The 24,479-nt window shown below is 46.1% G+C and overlaps 1 protein-coding gene across 19 annotated transcripts in view; it reads left to right on the top strand.

Annotated features, from left to right (window-relative positions):
• The window catches only part of cfi (complement factor I), an 86,916-nt gene that overhangs the window by 45,064 nt on the left and 17,373 nt on the right, over window positions 1-24,479 (top strand). For 18 of the 19 annotated variants that reach the window (XM_033019506.1, XM_033019550.1, XM_033019541.1 and 15 more), the window contains 4 exons: window positions 4,461-4,568; window positions 12,142-12,174; window positions 16,074-16,198; window positions 22,415-22,518. In XM_033019506.1, coding sequence (XP_032875397.1) covers window positions 4,461-4,568; window positions 12,142-12,174; window positions 16,074-16,198; window positions 22,415-22,518 — 370 coding nt within the window. The remainder of the gene's footprint in view (window positions 1-4,460; window positions 4,569-12,141; window positions 12,175-16,073; window positions 16,199-22,414; window positions 22,519-24,479) is intronic. The other variant, XM_033019489.1, reaches the window with a different exon arrangement.

The raw sequence follows: 24,479 nt of genomic DNA, 5'->3' as shown, positions 1-24,479 counted from the left end.
TTGTCTGCAAACTTGACCACAAAGCCTTCAATCCCCTCGTCCAAATCATTAATATAGAAACATAGAAAATAGGTGCAGGAGTAGGCCATTCGGCCCTTCGAGCCTGCACCGCCATTCAATATGATCATGGCTGATCATCCTACTCAGTATCCTGTACCTGCCTTCTCTCCATACCCCCTGATACCTTTAGCCACAAGGGCCGCATCTAACTCCCTCTTAAATGTAGCCAATGAACTGGCCTCAACTACCTTCTGTGGCAGAGAATTCCAGAGATTCACCACTCTCTGTGTGAAAAATGTTTTTCTCATCTCGGTCCTAAAAGATTTCCCCCTTATCCTTAAACTGTGACCCCTTGTTCTGGACTTCCCCAACATCGGGAACAATCTTCCTGCATCTAACCTGTCCAACCCGTTAAGAATTTTGTACGTTTCTATAAGATCCCCCATCAATCTTCTAAATTCCCTGATGTTCCTACACCCTGTGGCCTGACTCTGCTGGGTCCAACTGCTCCCCCCTCCCACAGGGAACCTCAGCAGTGATGGGTCTTCCCCTTCTCCCCCTTTTAACCAGGTTACCCAGACTACCCGCCACCCATACAATAGCCCTCGCCCCCCTGCTCTCTGAACACCCACCATCCCCCCCCGCCCCCCCCCCCACTCCCCTCCCAGCCTTCGTCTCGACCTCCGTCCACTCCTCGGCCCTCCTCTGATACCAACCCCCACCCTTGTCGTGTCTTCATCATCCCCCCTGACCTCCCTGTCCTCTACAGAGGCCTCACCTTCGTTCCCCTCTGCCTCCCTCCTACCCCATCTCAACGAGTTCCGGGTCCGCCACAACGTAGAGCTTTTCTTCTGTCGCCTCCGTGCCCGTTTCTATGGGAAGGAATCCTCACCACCCAGTGATGACCCCTTCTCCCATCTCCACCGGTCCCCTTCCTCTTGGCCGGTTCTTTGGATACTTTCAAGAGAGAGCTAGATAGGGCTCTTAAAGATAGCAGAGTCAGGGGGATATGGGGAGAAGGCAGGAACGGGGGTACTGATTGGGGATGATCAGCCATGATCACATTGAATGGCGGTGCTGGCTCGAAGGGCTGAATGGCCTACTGCCCCTATTGTCTATTGTCTATCGTCTATTGTCCCCTGATATAAGTCTGAAGAAGGGTCTCGAAAAGAGAAACGTCACCGTTTCTTTCTCTCCAGAAATGCTGCCTGATCAGCTGAGTTACTCCAGCATTTTGTGTTTGTCTTTGGTGTAAACCAGCATCTGCAGTTTCTTCCTACACATCCATAAACAATAATGGCGGTTGCATGTGAATTTCAAACATGAATATCAGATAAAGGAGAGTTCATTATATTTGTATCTTTATATTGTCCCTCATGAGGAAGGCTATTCATCCCATTAGAAACATAGAAACATAGAAAATAGGTGCAGGTGTACGCATTCGGCCCTTCGAGCTGATCATCCAAAATCAGTATTTAAAAAGGAACTGCAGATGCTGGAAAATCGAAGGTACACAAAAAAGCTGGAGAAACTCAGCGGGTGCAGCAGCATCTATGGAGCGAAGGAAAAAGGCAACGTTTCGGGCCGAAACCCTTCTTCAGACTTTTTAGTGTACATCCAAAATCAGTACCCTGTTACAATACAATACAATACAATACAAATTTATTGTCATTTGAGCCTCAGTGAGACTCAAACGAAATTTCGTTTACACAGCCATACAAACAAAGACAATGTCCTACAGACATACACACAATTAAATTCACACAAACATCCATCACAGTGAACCCACTGTGATGGAAGGCAAAGTCTTTTCTCTCCCCTGCTCGCCATGTCTCTCCCGATGTCCAAGCCCCAGGCGGGTGATGATAAGTCCCACTGCCATTTTAGGCCGCGCGGGGCGATTTACGGCCCCGCTCCCGGTCTGAAGTACAAGGTTGGAGCCCCCACGGGCGATGGTGAGTCCCACGGCCATGAAGCCGCGCCAGGTGATGTACGGTCCCGGTCCGGGTCGTTCCAACCCCGCGACACGGGCTGGAGAAGTCGCGTTGCGGGAGCTCCGGGAAGCAGTCTCTCTCTCCCCCCGGACCCGCGAGCTCCCGATGTCCCAGTCCACCGGACCTGCGGCTGCGTTGCTGGAGCCTCCGAACCCCAGGAGTCGAGTCGCAGCAGCGAGTCACCACCGCACCCCACGCTCCGAGGCCGGCCAGCCCCACGATGGTGAGTAGTCCACAGCTCCGCAGTCTCCCGAGCCCCCGGGTCGTTCAGGTTGGAGGCCGCTCCACGGTGCTAGGCCCCAACGACAACGGAGACCCGACATGGAAAAGGTCGGGTCTCCCGGACAGGGAAGAGATTTAAACGGGTTCCCCCTCCGCCCCCCGCCCCCCACATATACACATTTAAAACCAGTATTAAAAAACACCAAACACTACATTTAACTAGACAAAAAATAAAAAAAAGACAGACAGGCTGTAGGGGCCGCTGCAACGGGTGAGTCGCGCCGCCCACTGCTTTCTCCCCATATCCCTTGATTCCGTTAGGCCTAAGAGCTAAATCAAACTCTCTCTTGAAAACATCCAGTGAATTGGCCACTGTGGCAGGGATTTCCACAGATTCACAACTCTCTGGCTGAAAATGATTTTCCCTCATCTCATTCCTAAATTGCCTTCCCTTTATTCTTACCCCTGGTTCTGGACTCGCCCAACATCGGGACCATTTTTCCTGCATCTAGCCTGTCCAATCCCTTAAGAATTGTATATGTTTCTATAAGATAGCCTCTCATCCTGCTAAATTTCAGTGAATATAAGCCCATTCGATCCATTCTTTCATCATATGTCAGTCCCACCATCCCGGGAATTATCTTGGTGAACCTACGCTGCACTCCCTCGATGGCAAGAATGTCTTTCCTCAAATTACGAGACCAAAACTGTGCACAATTCCCAGCGTGGTCACAAATACTTCCTACACTTTTCCCTTTCCCATCATCAGCCCCCAAATGCTGTTTCGCACCTAGACTACAAGGGTAATTGATAGTTGCCAATTTAACCTAACAATTTGGGGACTTCTGACATGTGGGAGGAAATCAGAGAACACAGAGCAAACCCGCACAGTCACAGGATGCTGATTCTACACTATCAACAGTAAGATCAGCATCAAACCCAGGGCACAGCTTTGCTATCTGATCCGCAGTGCCAAGGAATATTTCCAGTGCAATTGAAATGTAACCAGATAGCGACTGAATACAATTGTTTAGTTTAGTTTAGAGATGCAGCACAGAAACAGGCTCTTCCGCCCATCAAGTCCGACCAGCGATCGCCGCACATTAACATTAGGGATCATTTACACTTATACCTCGCCAATTAACCAACAAACCTGCATGTCTTTGGAGTGTGGGAGGAAACCGAAGAACTTGGAGAAAACCCACGCAGTCACGGGGAGAACGTACGAACTCCGTACAGACAACACCTGTAGTCGGGATCGCGCATGGGTCTCTGGCGCTGCAAGCGCTGTCAAGGGCCTGTCCCACTTGGCAATTTTTTCGGCGACTGCCGGCATCACTGACTGACGTATCCGGTCACGGTGTTGCGGCGGTGACGTGCTGTGATGCGGTGTGATGACGTATTGACGGGCGGTGTTTTTTCAAGTGTCGCAACATTTTTTTGTCACCGCTGGGTTTTGAAATGTTCAAAATCTTTTGGCGACTCTGATATGACGCTGGCAGTCGCCGAAAAAAATCGCTAAGTGGGACAGGCCCTTAAGGCAGCAACTCTACCGCTGCGCCGCCATTGCTTAAAGGGCCTGTCCCACGAGCATGCGACCAAACCGGAAACGGGGGCCGCGTGGAGGTCGAGTGATCCCCGTACAGGGCCTGTCCCACCAGCATGCAACTGCATGCAGCAAGCGTGACCAAACCGGAAGCGGGGGCCGTGCGGGGACCATGCAGGGGCCGTGTGGGGGCCGGACGGAGGTTGAGTAATTCCCGTACAGGGCCTGTCCCACAAGCATGCGACTGCATGCGGCGAGCACGACTAAACCGGAAGTGGGGGCGGGATCACAGAGGTCGAGTGATCCCGTACGAGTTGACATGAAGTTCGAGCGAAGGCGTACGCCTTCAAGACGCTGCGTACGGTGTCAAGACGCTGCGTACGGTGTCAAGACGCTGCGTACGGTGTCGAGACGCTTCGCATGCCCGTCGAAGCGGTGCGTACGGCCTCAATGCGGTTTGCGGGCTGGCAGGCCGTTGCCGCGCGGAATATTTGGACAGTGTCATTTTTTCGGAGCCCCGCGCGATGTCAGGACCAGCTCCGAACAACTCCATACGGCTCTGGCATTCGAAGTGGGACTGGCCCAGCGAGGCCGTACGGCTCAAGCGACAACGTTAGGTTGCGCTTGCTGCATGCAGTCACATGCTCGTGGGACAGGCCCTTTTAAGCTTGATACCTTTTTCTCTATTGTTGCAATAGAATGCAAAGAATCTTACCACTGCAAGACAGACATATGTATTCCAAAATTTTCCGTATGTGATGGCGAAGATGATTGCTTGGATGGAAGTGATGAAAAGAACTGTAACGGTAAGAAATAATCTTCAAGATAATTGCATTTTTCAGTAATTAATAATAGTGTGGTAGAAGCATAGAACATAGGTGCAGGAGTAGGCCATTCGGCCCTTCGAGCCTGCACTGCCATTCAATATGATCATGGCTGATCATCCAATTCAGTATCCTGTAACTGCCTTCTCTCCATACCCCCTGATCCCTTTAGCCACAAGGGCCACATCTAACTCCCTCTTAAATATAGCCAATGAACTGGCCTCAACTACCTTCTATGGCAGAGAATTCCAGAGATTCACCACTCTCTGTGTGAAAAATGTTTTCCTCATCTCGGTCCTAAAAGATTTCCCCCTTATCCTTAAACTGTGACCCCTTGTTCTGGACTTCCCCAACATCAGGAACAATCTTCCTGCATCTAGCCTGTCCAACCCCTTAAGAATTTTGTAAGTTTCTATAAGATCCCTCCTCAATCTTCTAAATTCTAGCGAGTACAAACCGAGTCTATCCAGTCTTTCTTCATATGAAAGTCCTGCCATCCCAGGAATCAGTCTGGTGAACCTTCTCTGTACTCCTTCTATGGCAAGAATGTCTTTCCTCAGATTAGGAGACCAAAACTGTACGCAATACTCCAGGTGTGGTCTCACCAAGACCATGTACAACTGCAGTAGAACCTCCCTGCTCCTATATTCAAATCCTTTTGCTATGAATGCTGACATTCCATTCGCGTTCTTCACTGCCTGCTGCACCTGCATGCCTACTTTTAATGACTGGTGTACCATGACACCCAGGTCTCGTTGCATCTCCCCCTTTCCTAATCGGCCACCATTCAGATAATAGTCTACTTTCCTGTTTTTGCCACCAAAGTGGATAACTTCATATTTATCCACATTATACTGCATCTGCCATGCATTTGCCCACTCACCCAGCCTATCCAAGTCACCTTGCAGCCTACTAGCATCCTCCACACAGCTAACACTGCCCCCCAGCTTCGTGTCATCCGCAAACTTGGAGATGTTGCATTCAATTCCCTCGTCCAAATCATTAATATATATCGTAAATAGCTGGGGTCCCAGCACTGAGCCTTGCGGTACCCCACTAGTCACTGCTTGCCATTGTGAAAAGGACCCGTTTACTCCTACTCTTTGCTTCCTGCCTGCCAGCCAGTTCTCTGGAACTCTCTGCCACAGAGGGTAGTTGAGGCCAGTTCATTGGCTATATTTAAGAGGGAGTTAGATGTGGCCCTTGTGGCTAAGGGGATCAGAGGGTATGGAGAGAAGGCAGGTACGGGATACTGAGTTGGATGATCAGCCATGATCATATTGAATGGCGGTGCAGGCTCGAAGGACCGAATGGCCTATTCCTGCACCTAATTTCTATGTTTCTATGTTTCTCTATCCACATCAATACTGAACCCCCAATACCGTGTGCTTTAAGTTTGTATACTAATCTCTTATGTGGGACCTTGTCGAAAGCCTTCTGAAAGTCCAGATATAACACATCCACTGGTTCTCCCTTATCCACTCTACTAGTTACATCCTCGAAAAATTCTATAAGATTCGTCAGACATGATTTACCTTTCATAAATCCATGCTGACTTTGTCCAATGATTTCACCACTTTCCAAAAGTGCTGCTATCCCATCTTTAATAACTGATTCTAGCAGTTTCCCCACTACCGACGTTAGACTAACTGGTCTGTAATTCCCCGTTTTCTCTCTCCCTCCCTTTTTAAAAAGTGGGGTTACATTAGCTACCCTCCAATCCTCAGGAACTACTCCAGAATCTAAAGAGTTTTGAAAAATTATCACTAATGCATCCACTATATTGGTAGTTAGCAATCTATCTATTTATTCCCCAGGCTGTTTACTCACATAGACACATTCAGCACATCATTGAATTAGCCTTGTATTTACAAATACCTCACTTTTAATCTCTGGTTCTTGCAATTTTATAGTGGTCCCTACACACAAAATCAAAATGCTTTCGATAGTTGAAATGTGAAATAGAGTTAAAACATTGTCTCAGTGATCCTTTGAGTGAAACTCTCCATTTTCCACTCGTAGCTAGTCGTAGTTGGTCTTAGGTGTGGAAGACTGAGGTCAGGGGGGGGGGATCGTAGGAGGTCATAGACATAGTCGTAGGAGGTCGTAGACATAGTCGTAGGAGGTCGTAGGAGGTCTTTTACTTCGGCAAGTCACCACGACCTTGACATTTTTTTCAACTTGTCTAGGGTCTTCTAAACTCGTGGATTAGGTCGTTCAAGTGGGACAGGCCCCTTAACTCAGCAGATCAGTGTCTGATCCGCTGTGTTTCTCCAGCATTTCGTTTTTTTCCTTCCAGGTTCCAGCGTCTGCAGTCTCTTGTGTCTCCACCCTGCTCTGATGAAAGTTCACTGCCCAGAAACATTAACTCTTTCTCTCTCCACTTTGCTGCCAGATCTGAGGATACCTCCCGTTTTACAGCTTTAATTCTGACTCTGAGTTGTTAGGCTGTGACCAGAGCTCCACAGACATTGGATATGGTCATCACTGACCACCCACCTTACAGAAGAGCAAACTGTCAACACCATCTGAAGACTAGCCGTTGCTTCAATTGCTGGGTGTCTGTCAAAAGCATGGACATCTGCATTGGCATCAGCCACAGAAGAGAACTAGGCAATGGGGATGACCTGTTTTGCACTTACCAAAGGATAGACACAAAACGCTGGAGTAACTCAGGGGGACTGGCAGCATCTCTGGAAAGAAGGACATTTAGGGTGCCGTTTCAGGTCGAGACCCTTCTTCACACCTTCTTCTTGACGTGAAACGTCACCCATCCCTTCTCTCTAGAGATGCTATCTGTCTCACTGATTTACTCCTGCGTTTTGTGCCTATCTTCGGTTTAAACCAGCATCTGCAGTTCCTTCCCATACATTGCATTTATTCAATGTCCATTGCCCCTGTCACTAATTCTAACTTCAGCAGACACACTGCAGAAATCATGGCTGAATTGCATAGACCACCAGCATCCTAGAAATCAAGACCTCCAAACCTTACTTATTATTTAATTTATGTAAAGCACATTGGTGTCAATGCGAGTTGACTTAAAATGTGCTATATAACTAAAACTTACTTACTTACTTACTTACTGGCATTTGCAAACTATATTCACTATAAATTTTGTGATTCTCAAGTACCTGATCTAAATCGTCTGATAGCCAGTTCGGCCTGCATAATACAAGTAGTTTTCCCTAATCTAACACTTGCAATTAATGTTATGGAAACACGTATTATATCAAAACTATCCATACTCCATCTCATGCTGTGAGAATTTTATTGGTTTATATAATAATATTCTCCCTATTTTTTTGTACTACTGAAAATCTAGTGGGAGAACTAGTGAGAGAGTCTAGGACTAGAGGTCTTAGACTCAGAATTAAAGGATGTTCTTTTAGGAAGGAGATGAGGAGGAATTTATTTAGTCAGAGGGTGGTGAATCTGTGGAATTTGCTGCCACAGAAAGGTGTGGAGGCCAAGTCAGTGGATATATTTAAGGCAGAAATGGATAGATTCTTGATTAGTACGGGTGTCAGGGGTTACGGGGAGAAGGCAGGAAAATGGGGTTAGGAAGAAGAGATAGATCAGCCATGATTGAATGGTGGAGTAGACTTGCTGGGCCGAATTCTACTCCTGTCACTTATGCTCTTATGAATCTAGGCCCAGTCACTCTAACCTCTAAAAATAAAAATGAAAAACCTGCAGGTCCTGACAATCTATAATAAAAACAGATAATGTTGAAGTAAATCCTGAAGTGGGATCAGCCCGTTGTTTTCATAGCTCCTTCGACCACTCCGTGGCTTTAACCTTGCATCTTGAAGGCCTGCTTGCAAAGGTTAAGGAATAAAATGCAATATCTCCAGCCTTCATACAATGATTGTCCTCTACAATTATGCACATTTCCCTTCTACATGCGAAAGTGTTTTAAGTTTTGGGCCACATTACATTACTAAATTGTGATGTTAGTTCTCCGATTTGCATTAAAATGTTCAGTGAAAACTTTCCATGGCTAATAAGCAAGTAACTGACGAGGAATCAACCAGATTAATTTTCACCGCACCTCGTACTGAAAAGCTTTTCACTGTGACAATACACTGTGACAATACACGTGACAATAAATTAAACTAAACAATTTTTGCAATGATTTACTGAATACAGGTAGTTCTGTTATACGTAATACAATAGTTTAATTCCTAAGAAGCCTCTGTTGTAGAAAAATGTGTTGTGAAAGAAGTTGGGTCAATGAGGAAAAGGGGGTTAGGGGTTAGAAAGTTTCAGACTCGCAATAACAAAAGGAATTTCAAAAACAATGGTTGTTTTAATAGTGCAGGAAGGAACTGCAGATGCTGGTTAAAACCGAAGATAGACGCAAAAAGTTGGAGTAACTCAGCGGGACAGGCAGCATCTCTGAAGAGAAAGGATGGGTGACGTTTCGGGTTGAGACCCTTCTTCAGACTGAGAGCCACGGGAAAGGGAAACGAGAGATATAGATGGTGATGCAGAGAAATATAGAACAAATGAATGAAACATATGCAAAAAAGTAACAGTGATAAAGGATTAAGAAGGAACTGCAGATGCTGGAAAATCGAAGGAAGACAAAAATGCTGGAGAAACTCAGCTGGTGAGGCAGCATCTATGGAGCGAAGGAAATAGGCAACGTTTCGGGTCGATGAAGGGTTTTGACCTGTAATAAAGTAATAAAGGAAATAGGTTTAGTTTAGGGAACAGGCCTTTCGGCCCACCGGGTCCGCGCCAACCAGCGATCCTTGCACATTAACACTATCCTACACACACTATGGACAATGTTTACATTTACCAAGCCAATTAAACTACAAACCTGTACGTCTTTGGAGTGTGGGAGGAAATGGAAGATCTCGGAGAAAACCCACGCAGGTCACGGGGAGAACGTACAAACTTCGTTCAGACAGCAACCGTAGTCGGGATCGAACCCGGGTCTCCGGCGCTGCATTCTCTGTAAGGTTGCAACTTTACCGGGAATGCAGGGGTTACTTGAAGTTAGAAAAAGTGTTTCTCTAACTTCCCTAACTTCAAGTAACCCCTGCAATTCCGTCTCTCTCCAGCCCTCCCCCGCCTAAATCTCAACATTGAGTAAAAATGTCCTGTATCTAGCTGTCCAATCCCTTAATTATTGTAAATGTTTCCATAAGATCCACTCTCATCCTTCTAAATTCCAGTAAATACAAGCCCAGTCGACCCAATCTTTCATCATATGTGAATCCTGCCTTCCCGGGAACTAACCTCAGAGTGGGAGTTAGCTGGAAAAGTAAATTGACAGGAGACTGGTGCTTGTGGCTTGCTCACATTCTAAGCTGAGGTACTCCATAAAGCGGTCCCTCAAGCTGCATTTGATATCCCAGCATTTAGACCATTTTTATGAGCAGCAAATGTAATAAACTAACTTGAATCAAGGACAAGGAAATTAGTCTCAGATAATGTTTCCCCCTAAAGGGGATGTCCCACTTGGGCGACTGCGAGTTCTGGCGAGTTTGCCTTCGACTCATACTCGCAGCATGGTCGACACGAGGTCATAGGAGGTCTTCGAAACTCTCCTCATGCTCGAGAGTGGTCTCCGCGTAACGAGGCCTCAATATGTTAAAAAAATGCCCGCGGGTAAAGAAAAGTCGCCATGGAAAAAAATCGATACTTATTTTACTCGTAGGTTTAGTCGTTGTAGGTCGTAGTAGGTCGGCATGTCAGTCGTAGGTAATCGAGCGTAGTCGAAGGTAGTCATAGATAGTTCATCATAGTCGAATGGAGGTCGAAGGGAGGTCGAAGGAGATCGAAGGAGATCGTCTTCACTCTCCACTGTTCGGTGTCCAATTTTCCCGAGGTTTGTCGTAGCTCGTTGAAGCTGGTCTTCAACATAGTCGAAGGAGGTCGAAGGAGGTCTTCTACATAGTCGAAGGTCTTCAACATGTCATTTTTTCAAACTCTTCTAAACTCACCAATTAGGTCGCCCAAGTGGGACAGCCCCTTAATCAATTACATTATTAGATGCCATAAATCAGACACATCACCCTGTGCCATAATTTAAGGCATTGATTTTATTTCAGGTGGCATTAAAAAGATTTTCTGCAATTAGTTTGAGCATAGTTAGCAAGAGAGAAATCATCAGCAATGAAGAATTACGGCTTCCAGGTATCTGTCCCAATGCAGCACCACACAGCCTCTGGCCACTGAGGGTGGGTTCCTTCCTCTGCTTAGAAAGAGCCTTTGTGTTCTTCTGTAACATGGCCTAAGTACCATCCCAAATATGCCTTCTCTCCCTTGAGTATTTTAGTTTAGTTTAGTTTAGTTTAGAGATACAGCGCAGAAACAGGTCCTTCGGCCCACCGTGTCTGCTCTGTCCAGCGATCCCCGCACATTAACTCAAGCCTAAACACACTAATATACAAATCCAATCCAATTAACCTACAAACCTGTATGCCTTTGGAGTGTGGGAGGAAACCGAAGATCTCGGAGAAAACGCACGCAGGTCACAGGGAGAACGTACAAACTCCATACGGACAGGACCCGTGGTCAGAATCTAACCCGGGTCTCTGGCACTGCAAACGCTGTAAGGCAGCAACTCTACCGCTGCGCCACCGTGCCGCCCCAGTCTTGGACATAAATTCCCAGGAGTTAGTGGGGAGGCTTTGAACTTAGCAAGGAGGCTTTGAGCAAATCCTTGATTCGCTTACATGTAGGAAGGAACTGTAGCCCTGGTTTAAACCAACGATAGACATAAAAAGCCAGAATTACTCAGCAGGTCAGACAGCATCTCAGGAGAAAAGAAATTGGTGACGTTTCGGGTCGAGAAGAAGTGTTAACGCTTGCCATGCCTCCACGCACCTGAGACTCTTTCTACACTCCTCCCCTGAGCTATTAGGAGTTACACCTGCATTTAATCTGCTCCCCGAAACAATCACTTGGTATAAATACCTGAGATCATCAAAGCCAACCTCTCTTACATGCCTGTCCCACTTACGCAACTTTTTCGGCGACTGCCGGCACCCATCACAGTGGCAGCAGGTCGCCAATAATTTTCAACATGTTGAAAATCCAGCGGTGACCAGAACAAGGTACGACGCTTTGGGCGACTACTCACGACCATACAGGCTTCACCCCGCCACACGGTCACCAGGGTGTCGCCTGTATGGTCGTGAGTAGCTGCCCAAAGAATCGTAGCGTCTCTCTGGTTGCCGCTGAATTTTCAACATGGTGAAAATTTTCGGCGACCTGCAATGACCTATGACAGGTGCCGGCAGTCGCCGAAAAAGTCGCGTAAGTGGGACAGGCCCTTTACCATCTGAGTTGCTCCAGTAGTTTTTTTTTTGTTCAAGATTCCAGCCGCAGTTTCTTGTGACGACATCAATTAAACTGAGTATATGACATCTTCAGTCCAACATAACGAACTGTTTATGATTTGGCATTACGTTTATTGTCCTTGTACATTTATGTTGTGGCAGATGTTATAAATCACCAGAGCAATATTAGAAGTATGAAATGGCAGCTGCTGCACTGTGTTCACCATTAATATATTTATGTTCTTTGTTTTAAGGAGAAACAAAGTCGACAAAAGACGACACAACAGGTAAGCAAAAATACCATTTGTTTTCCAGAAATGGTGTGAACAATTCCAGTTTTCTTCTAGACCAATTTTTAACTGAGTTTTTAATTTATACTGCACCAGTACCTAAAGTCTCAGATAATGTTTCTCTCAATGAATTACTTTATTAGATGCCATAAATCAGACAGGTCTCCTTGTGCCATGATCTATTGCATTAGTTTTATTTCAAGGGACATTAAAAAGCTTTTCTGCAATTAGTTTGAGCATAGTTAGCAAGAGAGAAATCATCACCAATGAAGAAGTACAGCTTCCAGGTAATATCTCCAACAACTCTCACCAACTCCTACAGATGCACCACAGGAAGCATTTTATCAGGATGCATCACAGCCTGGTTTAGAAACAACTCCAACCAAGCCCGCAAGAAATTGCAGCGAATTGTGGACCCAGCCCAGACCATCACACAAACCAACCTCCCTTCCATTGACTCCATTTATACCTCACGCTGCCTCGACAAGGCCAGCAGCATCATCAAGGACCAGTCTCTCCCTGGCCACTCCCTCTTCTCCCCTCTCCCATCAGGCAAAAGGTATAGAAGTGTGAAAACGGATTAAGGGACAGTTTCTTCCCAGCTGTTATCAAGCAACTGAATCATCCTATCACAACCAGAGAGCAGTGCTGAACTACTACCTACCTCTTTGGTGACCCTCATACTATCCTTGATTGGACTTTGCACTAGGCATTATTCCCTTATCATGTGTCTATAGACTGTTATTAGCTGGATTGTAATCACATATTGCCTTTCCGCTGACTGGTTAGCACGCAACTAAAGCTTTTCACTGTACCTCGGTACACTTGACCATAAACTAAGCTAAACTAAACTTTCCCACTGACAGCACCACACGGCATCTGGCCGTGAGCAGAGGAACGATGCCAGTGAGAGTGGGTTCCTCCCTCTGCTTAGAAAGAACCTTTGTGTTCTTCTGTGACAGGGTGTCAGTACCATCCCAAATTTGTCTTCTCTACCTTGAGTAGTCTTGGACCAAAATGCCCAGGAGTTGGTGGTGATGGTGCACTTCTTCAAGAAGGTGTTGATCACTTGCTCTCTCATCTCGTGATGGGGCTCAGAATGGAGGGTCTGTTTCTGGCGACAGGCAAGCAAACACCGCATCGAACTGAGTGTAACCAGGTCCCCAAAGTCCAGTTAACTGGCCCGGGTGAGGACACAGATGTTCGAAAATTACATGGAGATAATGTGCATTTTTCCAGTGCAATGGGGTATCCTGCTCAAGACAGTCCAGGTCACAGGCGGGCAGGCTTCACTGCTGTCCGTACACCATGGATTCTGTGCAAGGACTGCGGTCTAAATCTTCAGTGAATCAAAGGCTGTGCTAGTCCATTGAAAGCAGTTGTGCATTTCATCATCAATGGCTTCCACAGCCAAGATATATGGGAGGCAGTCTGTGTTTTCCAGGATCTCGTCGTAAATCTTTGTATTTGGAGAGCAATTTGGATATAAATCGGGGTTTTCATGATGCTGAGTGTAAGAACTAGTCAAGAGTCAAAAGTGTTTTATTGTCATGTGTCCCAGATAGAACAATGACATTCTTACTTGCAGCAGTACAACACAATATGTAAACATAGTACACTGTAAACAATATAATAAACAAGAAAAAAAAGTTCAATGCGTGAATATATATATACACACACACACATATATGATATATATATATATATATATATACAGGATATACACACACACACACACACATATGATATATATATATACAGTATACATACACACATGCACATACACAAAAACAGACAAACAATAATAGTGCATAAAGACAAAATCAGCATTCCCAAGCAACAAGTCTATGCAGTTCAAAGCTTATTTGAGGTGGTAGTGGTTAATAGCCTGATGGCTGCAGGGAAGAAGCTGTTCCTGAACCTGAGCATCCCAGTTTTCAGCCTCCTGTACTTTGTTCCTGATGGCAGCAGGGGTGAAATGAGTGTGTGGCCAGGGTGGTGTGGGTCTCTGATGATGCTGGCTCCCTTTTTAAGGCAGTGACTCCTGTAAATCCCATCGATGGTAGTGAGGTCAAAACCCGTGATGGCCTGGGCAGTAGACCACCACTTTTTGCAGCCTTCTTTGTTCCTCGGCGTTCAAGTTGCCATGATGCCTGGATTCTCTAGAATACTTCAGTGAAAGCAAGTCAATTGCTTGGCGTCTGGCCTTTAAAATCCAAATGCAAATAGCATCTGCGTGTTTCAGCTCAAAATGATGCTCAGGTTGAAAACGTCCTTGTTCATTCAAAGATGATTCAGAAGGAAGGAGAGGCAGAAACAAAAATGATTGCACCTCTGTGTCTTGTTTTGTTTCGTGAATGGAAGAGACTAGGGAATCAAACACAACCCTCGAAACATCTTCCAAAATCTGTAACCTAGTAACAAAAATCTGCACCCTAAATGGCCTGTCCCACTTGGTGATTTTTTTAGGTGACTGTCAGCGACTGTCATAGTCGTAGCAGGTCGCCGAAAAAACGGCGACTAGACTAATGGGCCTGTCCCACTAAGGCGATTTTGTAGGTGACTGCTGGCGACTATGACAATGGAATTCACTGATGTCAGCACCAGCGACAACCTACGTCATCCTGGCGACAACCTACGACAGCACCTACATCAGGAGAAGACAAGCTACAACAAGCCCACGGTCGCCGACTGTCGCCAAAAAGTTTTGAACATTTCAAAATCCAGTGGCGACCAGAAAAACGCTACGACTCTTTGACCGACTGAGGAGACTCCTCACGACCATACAGGCGACACCCCGGCGACCTTGTGGCGACAGCCTAGTCGCCTAAAAAATAGACGAAGAGGGACAGGCCCTTAATATTGGACATTTGACTTTTCCATGTTGTACAATACTATTGTTATTTACGCAACAATGGTATTCCTCCCTACGGCCTGAAGCAGGAAAGGCACGCATCATCACAAGTTATCAGTCAACTTACATGTGTCATCAGTGCATAGTATTTTCATCATATTCCCACTGGGACCTTTGGTCAAAACCAGTTTGACCTACTGGTTTCACATGTAACCTGAAATGGAGAGAAATTAATTTGACTTGACGCAACAGAAATTACTCCAATTATTTTTTTTTCTAACTGAATATTAACTAACTAAATATCCTCACGTGGATTAATCACAATGTAAATAAATATAGTGTGTTCAGTTATTGTGTTCAGTTCTCGGCACCATGTTATAGGAAAGATGTTGTCAAGCTGGAAAGGGTACAGAGAAGATTTACGAGGATGTTGCCAGGACTAGAGGGTGTGAGCTATAGGGAGAGGTTGAGGAGGCTGGGAGTCTATTCCTTGGAGTGCAGGAGGATGAGGGGTGAGCTTATAGAGGTGTATAAAATCATGAGAGGAATAGATCGGGTAGATACACAGAGCCTCTTCCCCAAAGTAGGGGAATCGAGAACCAGAGGACATAGGTTTAAGGTGATGGGAAAAAGATTTAATAGGAATCTGAGAGGTAACCTTTTCACACAAAGGGTGGTGGGTGTATGGAACAAGCTTCCAGATGAGGTAGTTGAGGCTGGAACTATCCCAACATTTAAGAAACAGTTCAACAGGTACATGGATAGGACAGGCTTGGAGGGATATGGACCAAACGCGGGACTAGTGTAGCTGGGACAAGTTGGCCGGTGTGGGCAAGTTGAGTCGAAGGGCCTGTATCCACGCTGTATCACTCTATGACTATGACTCTATGACAATGGAAATTAAATGAAAATTGGAAGAGTTGTAAAAATTGCCACACGTAAAAATTACCTTGGACCCTGTCCCTGCTAAATTGTTTTTATGAATGGACTTGCACTTCATGTATTATATGGCTGGTAAACAACATGTTACTGTTACCTTTAGAAAGGAGCCTACTCAAGTCTTCATTCCCTGAAATATCCTGTGGGATTTCAAATTATACAAGTAACACGCCAAGTCGTACCTCAGGGAGGTTCAAGAGGCTTCTGGGAGGCCTGGAGGCTGCACAGGTAAAATTAGAAATCTTTATTTTACTTTTTTTTTCATCTTAGTTTCTGTTCTTAAGATCTCAAGGTAGGTCTTGACTATAATGCATTGGTGTAAAACAAGACAAAATGAGTTGTCACCCTTGAGGGACAGTTGCATCATTGTTGCCTCCACTGCTGTCAAGAAAATTCCCCTGCCACCTAGTGGTAGAAGGAAACAAGTAGTGCGACTAAAGGGCCTACGACAACTTACGACAGCACCTACGTCAAGCTACGCTCATTTGGCGTCATACCCAAGGTCACCATTGTGGCCGAAAAATGTCAACATGTTGAAAATGTTTCGGCGGCCAGAATGATGCTACGACTCTTTGGGCAACTGAGGAAACTACTCACGACCCTACAGGAGATAACCCGGCCACCACCGGCGACCATGTGGTGACCACATAGTCTCCTGTCTGGACAAAAATGCTGGAGAAACTCAGCAGCATCTATGGAGGTGAGGCAGCATCTATTGAGCGAAGGAATAGGTGAGGTTTCGGGTCGAGACCCTTCTTCAGGTCTTTGCTTGTTTAGCTTCGATTTTTCCAGCATCTGCAGTTCTTTCTTAAGCATAGTCTCCTGTAGCCGCCTAAAAAGTTGCCTAAGTGGGACAGGCCCACGAGGGAACCTACCTCCCAGAAACTGGATGTAAACACTAAAATTTCAATCAACTCACCAGTGTTGCCAACTTTATTTGATTTGATTTTTGATTTTGATTCAATTTATTGTCATTACACTTTTCAGTGCAACAAAATGGTTTAGCCTGCAGTCATAACATAGAATAAATAACAAACACTCAACACAGTTTAAGTCCCAAAGTCATTGTCTCTTCCCTCCTTGCTCTCCCTCTGCGCTGAGGCAATCCAAGCCTCCGATGTTGTGACCCCGCCGGGTGATGGTAGGTAAGTCCCGCGGCTGAATCCGTGCTCCGCAAACGGGCCGGTTCAAACTCCGCGGCCCGGGGCGTTCGAAGCTGCCGAAGCTGCCGCTCTCCAGTCCAGCGGACGCAGTTGTAGTTGCGGGAGCTCCGGAAAACAGGACTCGAGCTCCCGATGATATCGTCCACTGGCCCGCGGCCGAGCCTCCGAGGCTCCAAAGTCGGGTCGGAAGTTGGGTCGCACCGCAACCACAGCCCCGAAGTCGGCCAGCCTCGCGTTGGTAAGTCCTGGCTCTGCCTCCGCAGCCTCGAGGTCGGTCGCAGTTGGAGGCTGTCAGCTCCGCGATAGGCCTCAGCGCAGACGGATACGGAGACGGGGGATACGGCAGGAAAGGTTGCATCCCCCCCCGAAGGAAGAGTCAAAAAACATGTTACACCCACATACACATACACACATACACAACTAAATAGACCGAAATAAACTGTAAAAACGGGACAAGAGAAAACAAAAAACAGAAAAGACAAACGGACTGCAGGCGAGCGCAGCTGCAAGGCAGCGCCGCCACTTCCGGTTTATCCTCTTATTCTTAATTAACTACCACTACTACTGGACTCACTTTAATTCCCCCCCTCTCCACTGCACCCCCCCCCCCCCCCCCCCGCCTCCCCCCCCCCCATAATTTCTCCACATTCTCCACATTCATAGGAAATATTCCACCTCTTTCTCCAGACCTATATCAGTCCTTACCCTCTTGCAGCACAGATCAATAATAGTATTACAATATATTATCGGTTGTCCTAACAACGACATCACAATCTTACTTCAATTTTTCTTGCTGAAGATATTTACACAAAATTTGTTCCAAGAGATGAAGAATATGTTAACATTACCTTTAACACAGAGCCTACTCAAGTCATCACCCTAAAATAACTAATGTGGTACGGTGGCGCAGCGGTAGAGTTGCTGCCTTACAGCGCCAAAGACCCAGGTTCGATCCTAACCACGGGTGCTGTCTGTACTGAGCTTGTACGTCCTCGCCGTAACTGCGTGGGTTTTCTCCGAGATCTTCGGTTTCCTCCCACACTCCAAAGACGTACAGGTTTACGGGTTAATTGGCTTGGTATAAGCGCAAATTGTCCCTAGTGTGTGTAGGATACTGTTAAGGTGCAGGGATCGCTGGTCAGCACGTACTCGGTGGGCCGAAAGGCCTGTTTCCGTGCTGCATCTCTAAACTAAACTAAACTTTAACTTTAAGGGTAGACAAAAGTGCTGGAGAAACTCAGCGGGTGCAGCAGCATCTATGGAGCGAAGGAAATAGGCAATGTTTCGGGCCGAAACCCTTCGGGTTTCAGCCCGAAACATTGCCTATTTCCATCGCTCCATAGATGCTGCTGCACCCGCTGAGTTTCTCCAGCACTTTTGTCTACCTTCGATTTTCCAGCATCTGCAGTTCCTTCTTAAACACTTTAACTTTAAGGGTATCTTTATTCAAGAAAAGCACCCGGGTTAAGCCAAGCAATTACAGATGTGGTAACATCAATGGCATTGAAAACACATTCTGAGGCTGAGCATTAATAAATTAGCAAGGCAGGGATTGTTACAGGAAGATCCTGACTGACCAATTTGATTGAATATTTTGAAGTAACAAAGTGTATAGATGAGGGAATGTGGTTGATGGATTCGGTCAGACCATTGACAAGGTCCCATATGAGTGATTGGTCCAAAGGTCTAGAGCCCAAGTTGGTGGTGGTTGTATCCAAAACTGGTTTTGGAATAGAAACCAGAGGTAGCTTCTGCGATTGAAAGCCTGTGATCACAGGGATTGGTGCTGGGAAAGTTAGCGTTTGTCATATGCATTAATGACTTGGAAATGAAGGTAGGAGCATACGTTGGCAAACATTGGTCATAGATAGTCATAGAGTGATACAGTGTGGAAACAGGCCCTTCGGCCCAACTTGCCCACACCGGCCAACATGTCCCAGCTATACTAGTCCCACCTGCCTGCGCTTGGTCCATATCCCTCAAAACCTGTCCTATCCATGTACCTGTCCAACTGTTTGTTAAACAATGGGATAGTCCAGCCCCAACTACCTCCTCTGGCAGCTTGTTCCACACACCCACCACCCTTTGTGTGAAAAAATGACCCCTCGGATTCCTATTAAATCTTTTCCCCTTCACCTTGAACCTATGTCCTCTGGTCCTCGATTCACCTACTGTGGGCAAGAGGCTCTTTGCATCTACTCGAACTATTCCTCTAAAAGATTATCCCTCATTCTGCTGCGCTCCATGGAGTAGAGACCCAGTCTACTCAACCTCTCCCTATAGCTCACACCCTCTAGTCCTGTCAACAACCTCATAAATATTTTCTGAACCCTTTCAAGCTTGACAATATCTTTCCCATAACATGGTGCCCAGAACTGAACACAATATTCTAAATGTGGTCTCACCAATATCTTACACAACTGCAACATGACCTCCCAACTTCTATACTCAATACTCTGACTGATGAAGGCCAAAGTGCCAAAAGCCTTTTTGACCAACTTATCCACCTGCTACTGTACTCCTAGATCCCTCTACTCTACAACACTCCCTTGAGGTCTACCATTTACTGTGTAGGTCCTGCCCATGATAGATGGCCCAAAATTCAACACCGCACACTTCTCTGTATTAAATTCTATCAACCATTCCTCAGCCCACCTGGCCAATCGATCCAGATCCTGCTGCAATCGTTTACAACCTCCTTCACTATCTGCAAAACCACTCACATTTATATCATCAGCAAACTTGCTAATCTTGCCCTGTATGTTCTCAAGTAAATCAATGATGTAGATGACAAACAGTTACGGGCCCAGCACCGAACCCTGAGGCACACCATTCCAAAAAGCAAACTTCCACCATCACCCTCTGCTTCCTTCCATGGAGCCCATTTGCTATCCATTCAGCTATCTTTCCTTGGATCCTATGCGACCTAACGTTCCAGAGCAGCCTACCATGTGGAACCTTGTCGAATGCCTTACTGAAATCCATGTACACAGCATCTACAGCTCTGCCCTCATCGATCTTTTGGTCACGTCTTCAAAAAAATCAATCAAATTTGTGAGACATTGCTGTTACTCAATTCCAGTACTGAAAGATTTATTTAGTTTATAAAGTAATTATTACATAGCCGACATAGTCTGAAGAAGGGCCTCGACCAGAAACGTCATCCGTTCCTTCCCTCCAGAGATGTTGCCTGGTCCCGCTGAGTTACTCCAGCTTTTTGTGTCTATCTATGGTTGAGGATGAGGAGAAGGTTGCCCTTTGACCTTGGCATGGAATTCTTACCCTCTCACAAATTCAGGTTTTAAACATAGACCACAAAATTATGACATTATGGTGGCACCCTGTGGCTAAGCCACTTGCTACGCGAACCCTAGGCAGATGGGGGTCGGAGGCTGTTTGTCGGGAAATCCAAGAAACTTTGCCTTCTTTACAAGTCTCAATGGGGCATCTGGTAGTTTCATTGGAATCAATAAAGCAGCCAGGAAATAGACTGGAAGCATAGCTCTGGTGGCAACTGGGAGAAGACAAATAATGTAATAAATACCAGCAATCACAGATTGCAGAGTTTTATATTCATCTTCAGTCTGTCTATTATAGTATCTTACAGAATAGCATTAGTTTAGAGATTCAAATAGATAAAATAATGCAATTCAGTTATTAAAATCCTTCATTCATCTTGCCACGTCCCGATAATAATCTCTTAGTTTAGTTTCGAGATACAGCAAGAGAACAGGGCCTTCTGCCCACTGAGTCCGCACCGACCAGCGATCCTCGCACATGACCACCGTCCAACACACGCCAGAGACAATTTACAATTATACCAAGCTGATTAACCTACACACCTGTACGTCTTTAGAGTGTGGGAGGAAACCGGAGATCCTGGAGAAAACCCACGCAGGTCACGAGAAGAAAGTAAAAAACTCCGTACGGACAGCACCCGTAGTCGGGATCGAACCCAGGTCACATGGAGTGTAAGGCAGTCGCTCTCCCAATGCGCCACCTTGTTGGATCCAACGTGCACTCAACTCATCCAGAGCACCAAGCACATGCCAGTCCTTTGGCTTTCCTCCCTAGAGCAACCACTCTGGTGGGACATAGACAGGAACTTCAGCCGCAAAGTGTAGAGATGAATCATCTGGCAATCTCTTGCCAGCCGTTATTAATTCCTATACTTATCTATTCCCACGATGCTTTTGCAGAACATAACCAGTCCTCCACCCGTGACAGTATTAGTTCTCAAACTGTGTGTAGAATATGGCAACATATATGTGTGGGAAGCATAGCATAGTATGAATGGTAAACAAAAATGCATGAGAAACTCAGCGGGTGAGGCAGCATCGATGGAGCCAAGAAATAGGAGCTTATTCCTTCGCTCCATAGATGCTTCCTCACCCGCTGAGTTTCTCCAGCATTTTTGTCTACCTTCGATTTTTCCAGCATCTGCAGTTACTTCTTAAACATAGTATAGGATGGATCGCAAGTTGGTTTGTATTTATATACCACACTGCATATGGACTGGATAATGTGGTGGTCACCTGACCGTGAAATTACCAGTAGTTCCAAAGACGTTAACATAAGTGGACAATTGGAAGATTCCCATGGAAGTTTAGGTCTGAAATGATCTATCATGCATGAGTCTTGGGGAGGTGGTGCAGACTCACTGACCCCAGGCGCTCCGGTTTCCTCCCACTTGCCGAAGATGAGCTGGTTGGCTCCAATAAATTTCCAATAAACATAGAAAGGTGGCAGAACAATTGTGTGGAGTTGAAAAAGGAAGAAGAAAAACTTCAATTTCTGTAGAATTATGTAATTGAATGGTTGATACTCATATGGAGCCAGAGGCTATAGGACATTTTGTTCTGATTCTCTAATGTTTAGCTTAGAAATACTGCATGGAAACAGGTTCTTCAGCCCACTGAGCCCAAGCCAACCAGTGATCCCCATACACTAGATCCATCCCACAAGACTAGGGACAATTTGCAGAAGCCAATTAACCTGCACGTCTTTGGAGTGTGGGAGGAAATTGGAGCACCCGGAAAAAAAAACACGCGGTCACAGGGAGAACGTACAAACTCTGTTCAGACAGCACCCGTAGTTAGGATCGAACCCGGATCTCTGGCGCTGTGAGGCAGCAACTCTACCACTGCGCCGCCGTGCCACCCCTGATGCGAAAGTATTCAGTTCTGTTTGAAACAACGCAATTTAAATAATGATATTGCGACTTTCTTTTTTCAGATTAACAGTTTTAAAAGAAGAAAATTATGTTATTTTGTTTCCACAGAAACAATTTCCATGGCAAATCGCTGTTTATAACAATAACATTTTGAATTGTGGGGGTATCTTCATTGGTGGCTGTTGGATTCTCACCGCTGCCCATTGTTTAAGGTACGAAATCCCACCTTCACTTGACCACTAATGTTATGGAATGGAACACTTTATTGTCACATGCAACATCATAGGCTCCCCTCGGTCATGACTGACCATCTCACCATGGACTAACTTTACTGTACCACTCTACTGCTATTTTTTAAAAATTGCTGTTTTTTTCCCTTTTTCCTTCCGCCCACAATATTTAATATGTAAAAGAATATGTGATTCTGTTACATTCTGTTTGTAGTTTGTTTGGTTGTTTGTTTGTTTGTCTTTGTGCACAAAGTCCACGAGCATTGCCACTTTTCATTTCACTGCACATCTCGGATGTGTATGTGACGAATAGAATTGACTTGACTTGACTTGACTTGATGGGTGATGCTTCCTAGTTGTTGGCTGCTTGCTCCAAACCTCGGCTGGAGCAGCGTGGCTTGTGGCTGAAGAGACCAGTGTGAAAGTGACACTCTCTGTGGCAAAGGTCACATTTGTGCGTGTGGTCTCTGTTTTGTTGGAGTTGCCGCGCTCCTTTCTGTGTGCCCGCTTGCCTGCCGCTGCGTTCAACAGTTCCTCTTCCCCCGTTTTGAGATGTTGATTCAGGGTACCTCTCCACCTCGTGCGGTCAGCTGCAAGGCTCTCCCAGGACTCCACATCGATGTCCAGCGCCTTCATATCTCTCCTGCAGACATCCTTGTAACGTAGCTGGGGGTGGCCGACGGTTCTCCTCCCAGATGTTAGCTCTCCATAGAGGATGTCTTTTGGAATACGGCCATCCTTAATGCATCAGTTTTCTCCGAAAGTATTTCTGTGTGTTTGTTAAAGCATTCATCTATGTAAAATAACATTTCGAAAGTTTTAAAAATCGATCCATTTTATGTTGGTAAAATGTTGTACTGATTCTCAAAACTGATCAAATTCTATTACTTTATCAAAACATCTACTTAATGTTCCTTATTTTCTTTTGCAATCCAATTGTGGACTAATTTCTAATCCGATCTATTCCTCTCATGATTGTATACATCAAGATTACCCCTTCTGCACTCCTGGGCATAGTCCCAGGCTGCTCAACCTCTCCCTATAGCTCTGACCGTCGAGTCCTGGCAACATCCTTGTAAATCTTCTCTGCACCCTTCCCAACTTAACAACGTCTATCTTATAACATGATGCCCAGATTGAACGATATACTCTAAATGCGGCCTCACCAGCATCTAATATAACTGCACACAGACACAAAAAGCTGGAATAACTCAGCGGGTTACGGAGCATCCCTGGAGTAAAAGAATAGGTGACGTTTCGGTAGGGTTGCCAACTTTCTCACTCGCAAGTAAGGGACAAAAGGTCAAAATATGGGACAATTTCCTGACGGCAATTAGTTGACTGACTCGGCCGTGGCCGGGTGAATGATGAGTTGGCCCGGGTGCTGGACTGCACACAAAGCCTAGCCGGCAGGCCAGCTGAGGAGTTTTGGCCCTGGCCGCGCAACGTCGCATGCAAAGTTCGGCACCCCATCCAACTCATGAGCCGATAATCGGCCATGAGAAGGAGGGGTGATGGTGTCGGCGGTAAGCGAAGGTCCGGGCTGCCGACCTGGCCGGGCTGCCGACCGACGGGGCGGCCGCGGGTGAGGCGCTGCTGCTGCTGCACTCCATGGGCTGCATTATGTTGGGACAGGTGAGGCAGGAACCGGAGGCGGCGCTCCGACCCGACAGTCCCCTCGACCCAAGTAGTAGCAGTCAAATACGGGACAAGGGCGGTCCTGTACGGGACAAACCAATTTAGCCCAATATACGGGATGTCCTGGCTAATACGGGACAGTTGGCAACCATACGTTTCGGCTAGAGATGCTTCTTCGGACTTAAAGTCAGGGGAAAGGGAAAAGACAGATCAATGTCAGCACCGATGATCAAGGAAAGGTGGAACCCACAATGGTCCATTGTCGCCCGTGGGAAAGGTGATAACAAGTCATACAGACAGTGAAA

The sequence above is a fragment of the Amblyraja radiata genome, chromosome 1 (assembly GCF_010909765.2).
Source record: "Amblyraja radiata isolate CabotCenter1 chromosome 1, sAmbRad1.1.pri, whole genome shotgun sequence".
NCBI lineage: Eukaryota > Metazoa > Chordata > Chondrichthyes > Rajiformes > Rajidae > Amblyraja > Amblyraja radiata.
Note: the sequence above shows the minus strand (reverse complement) of the source record. Positions and strands in the feature narration are given on the sequence as shown.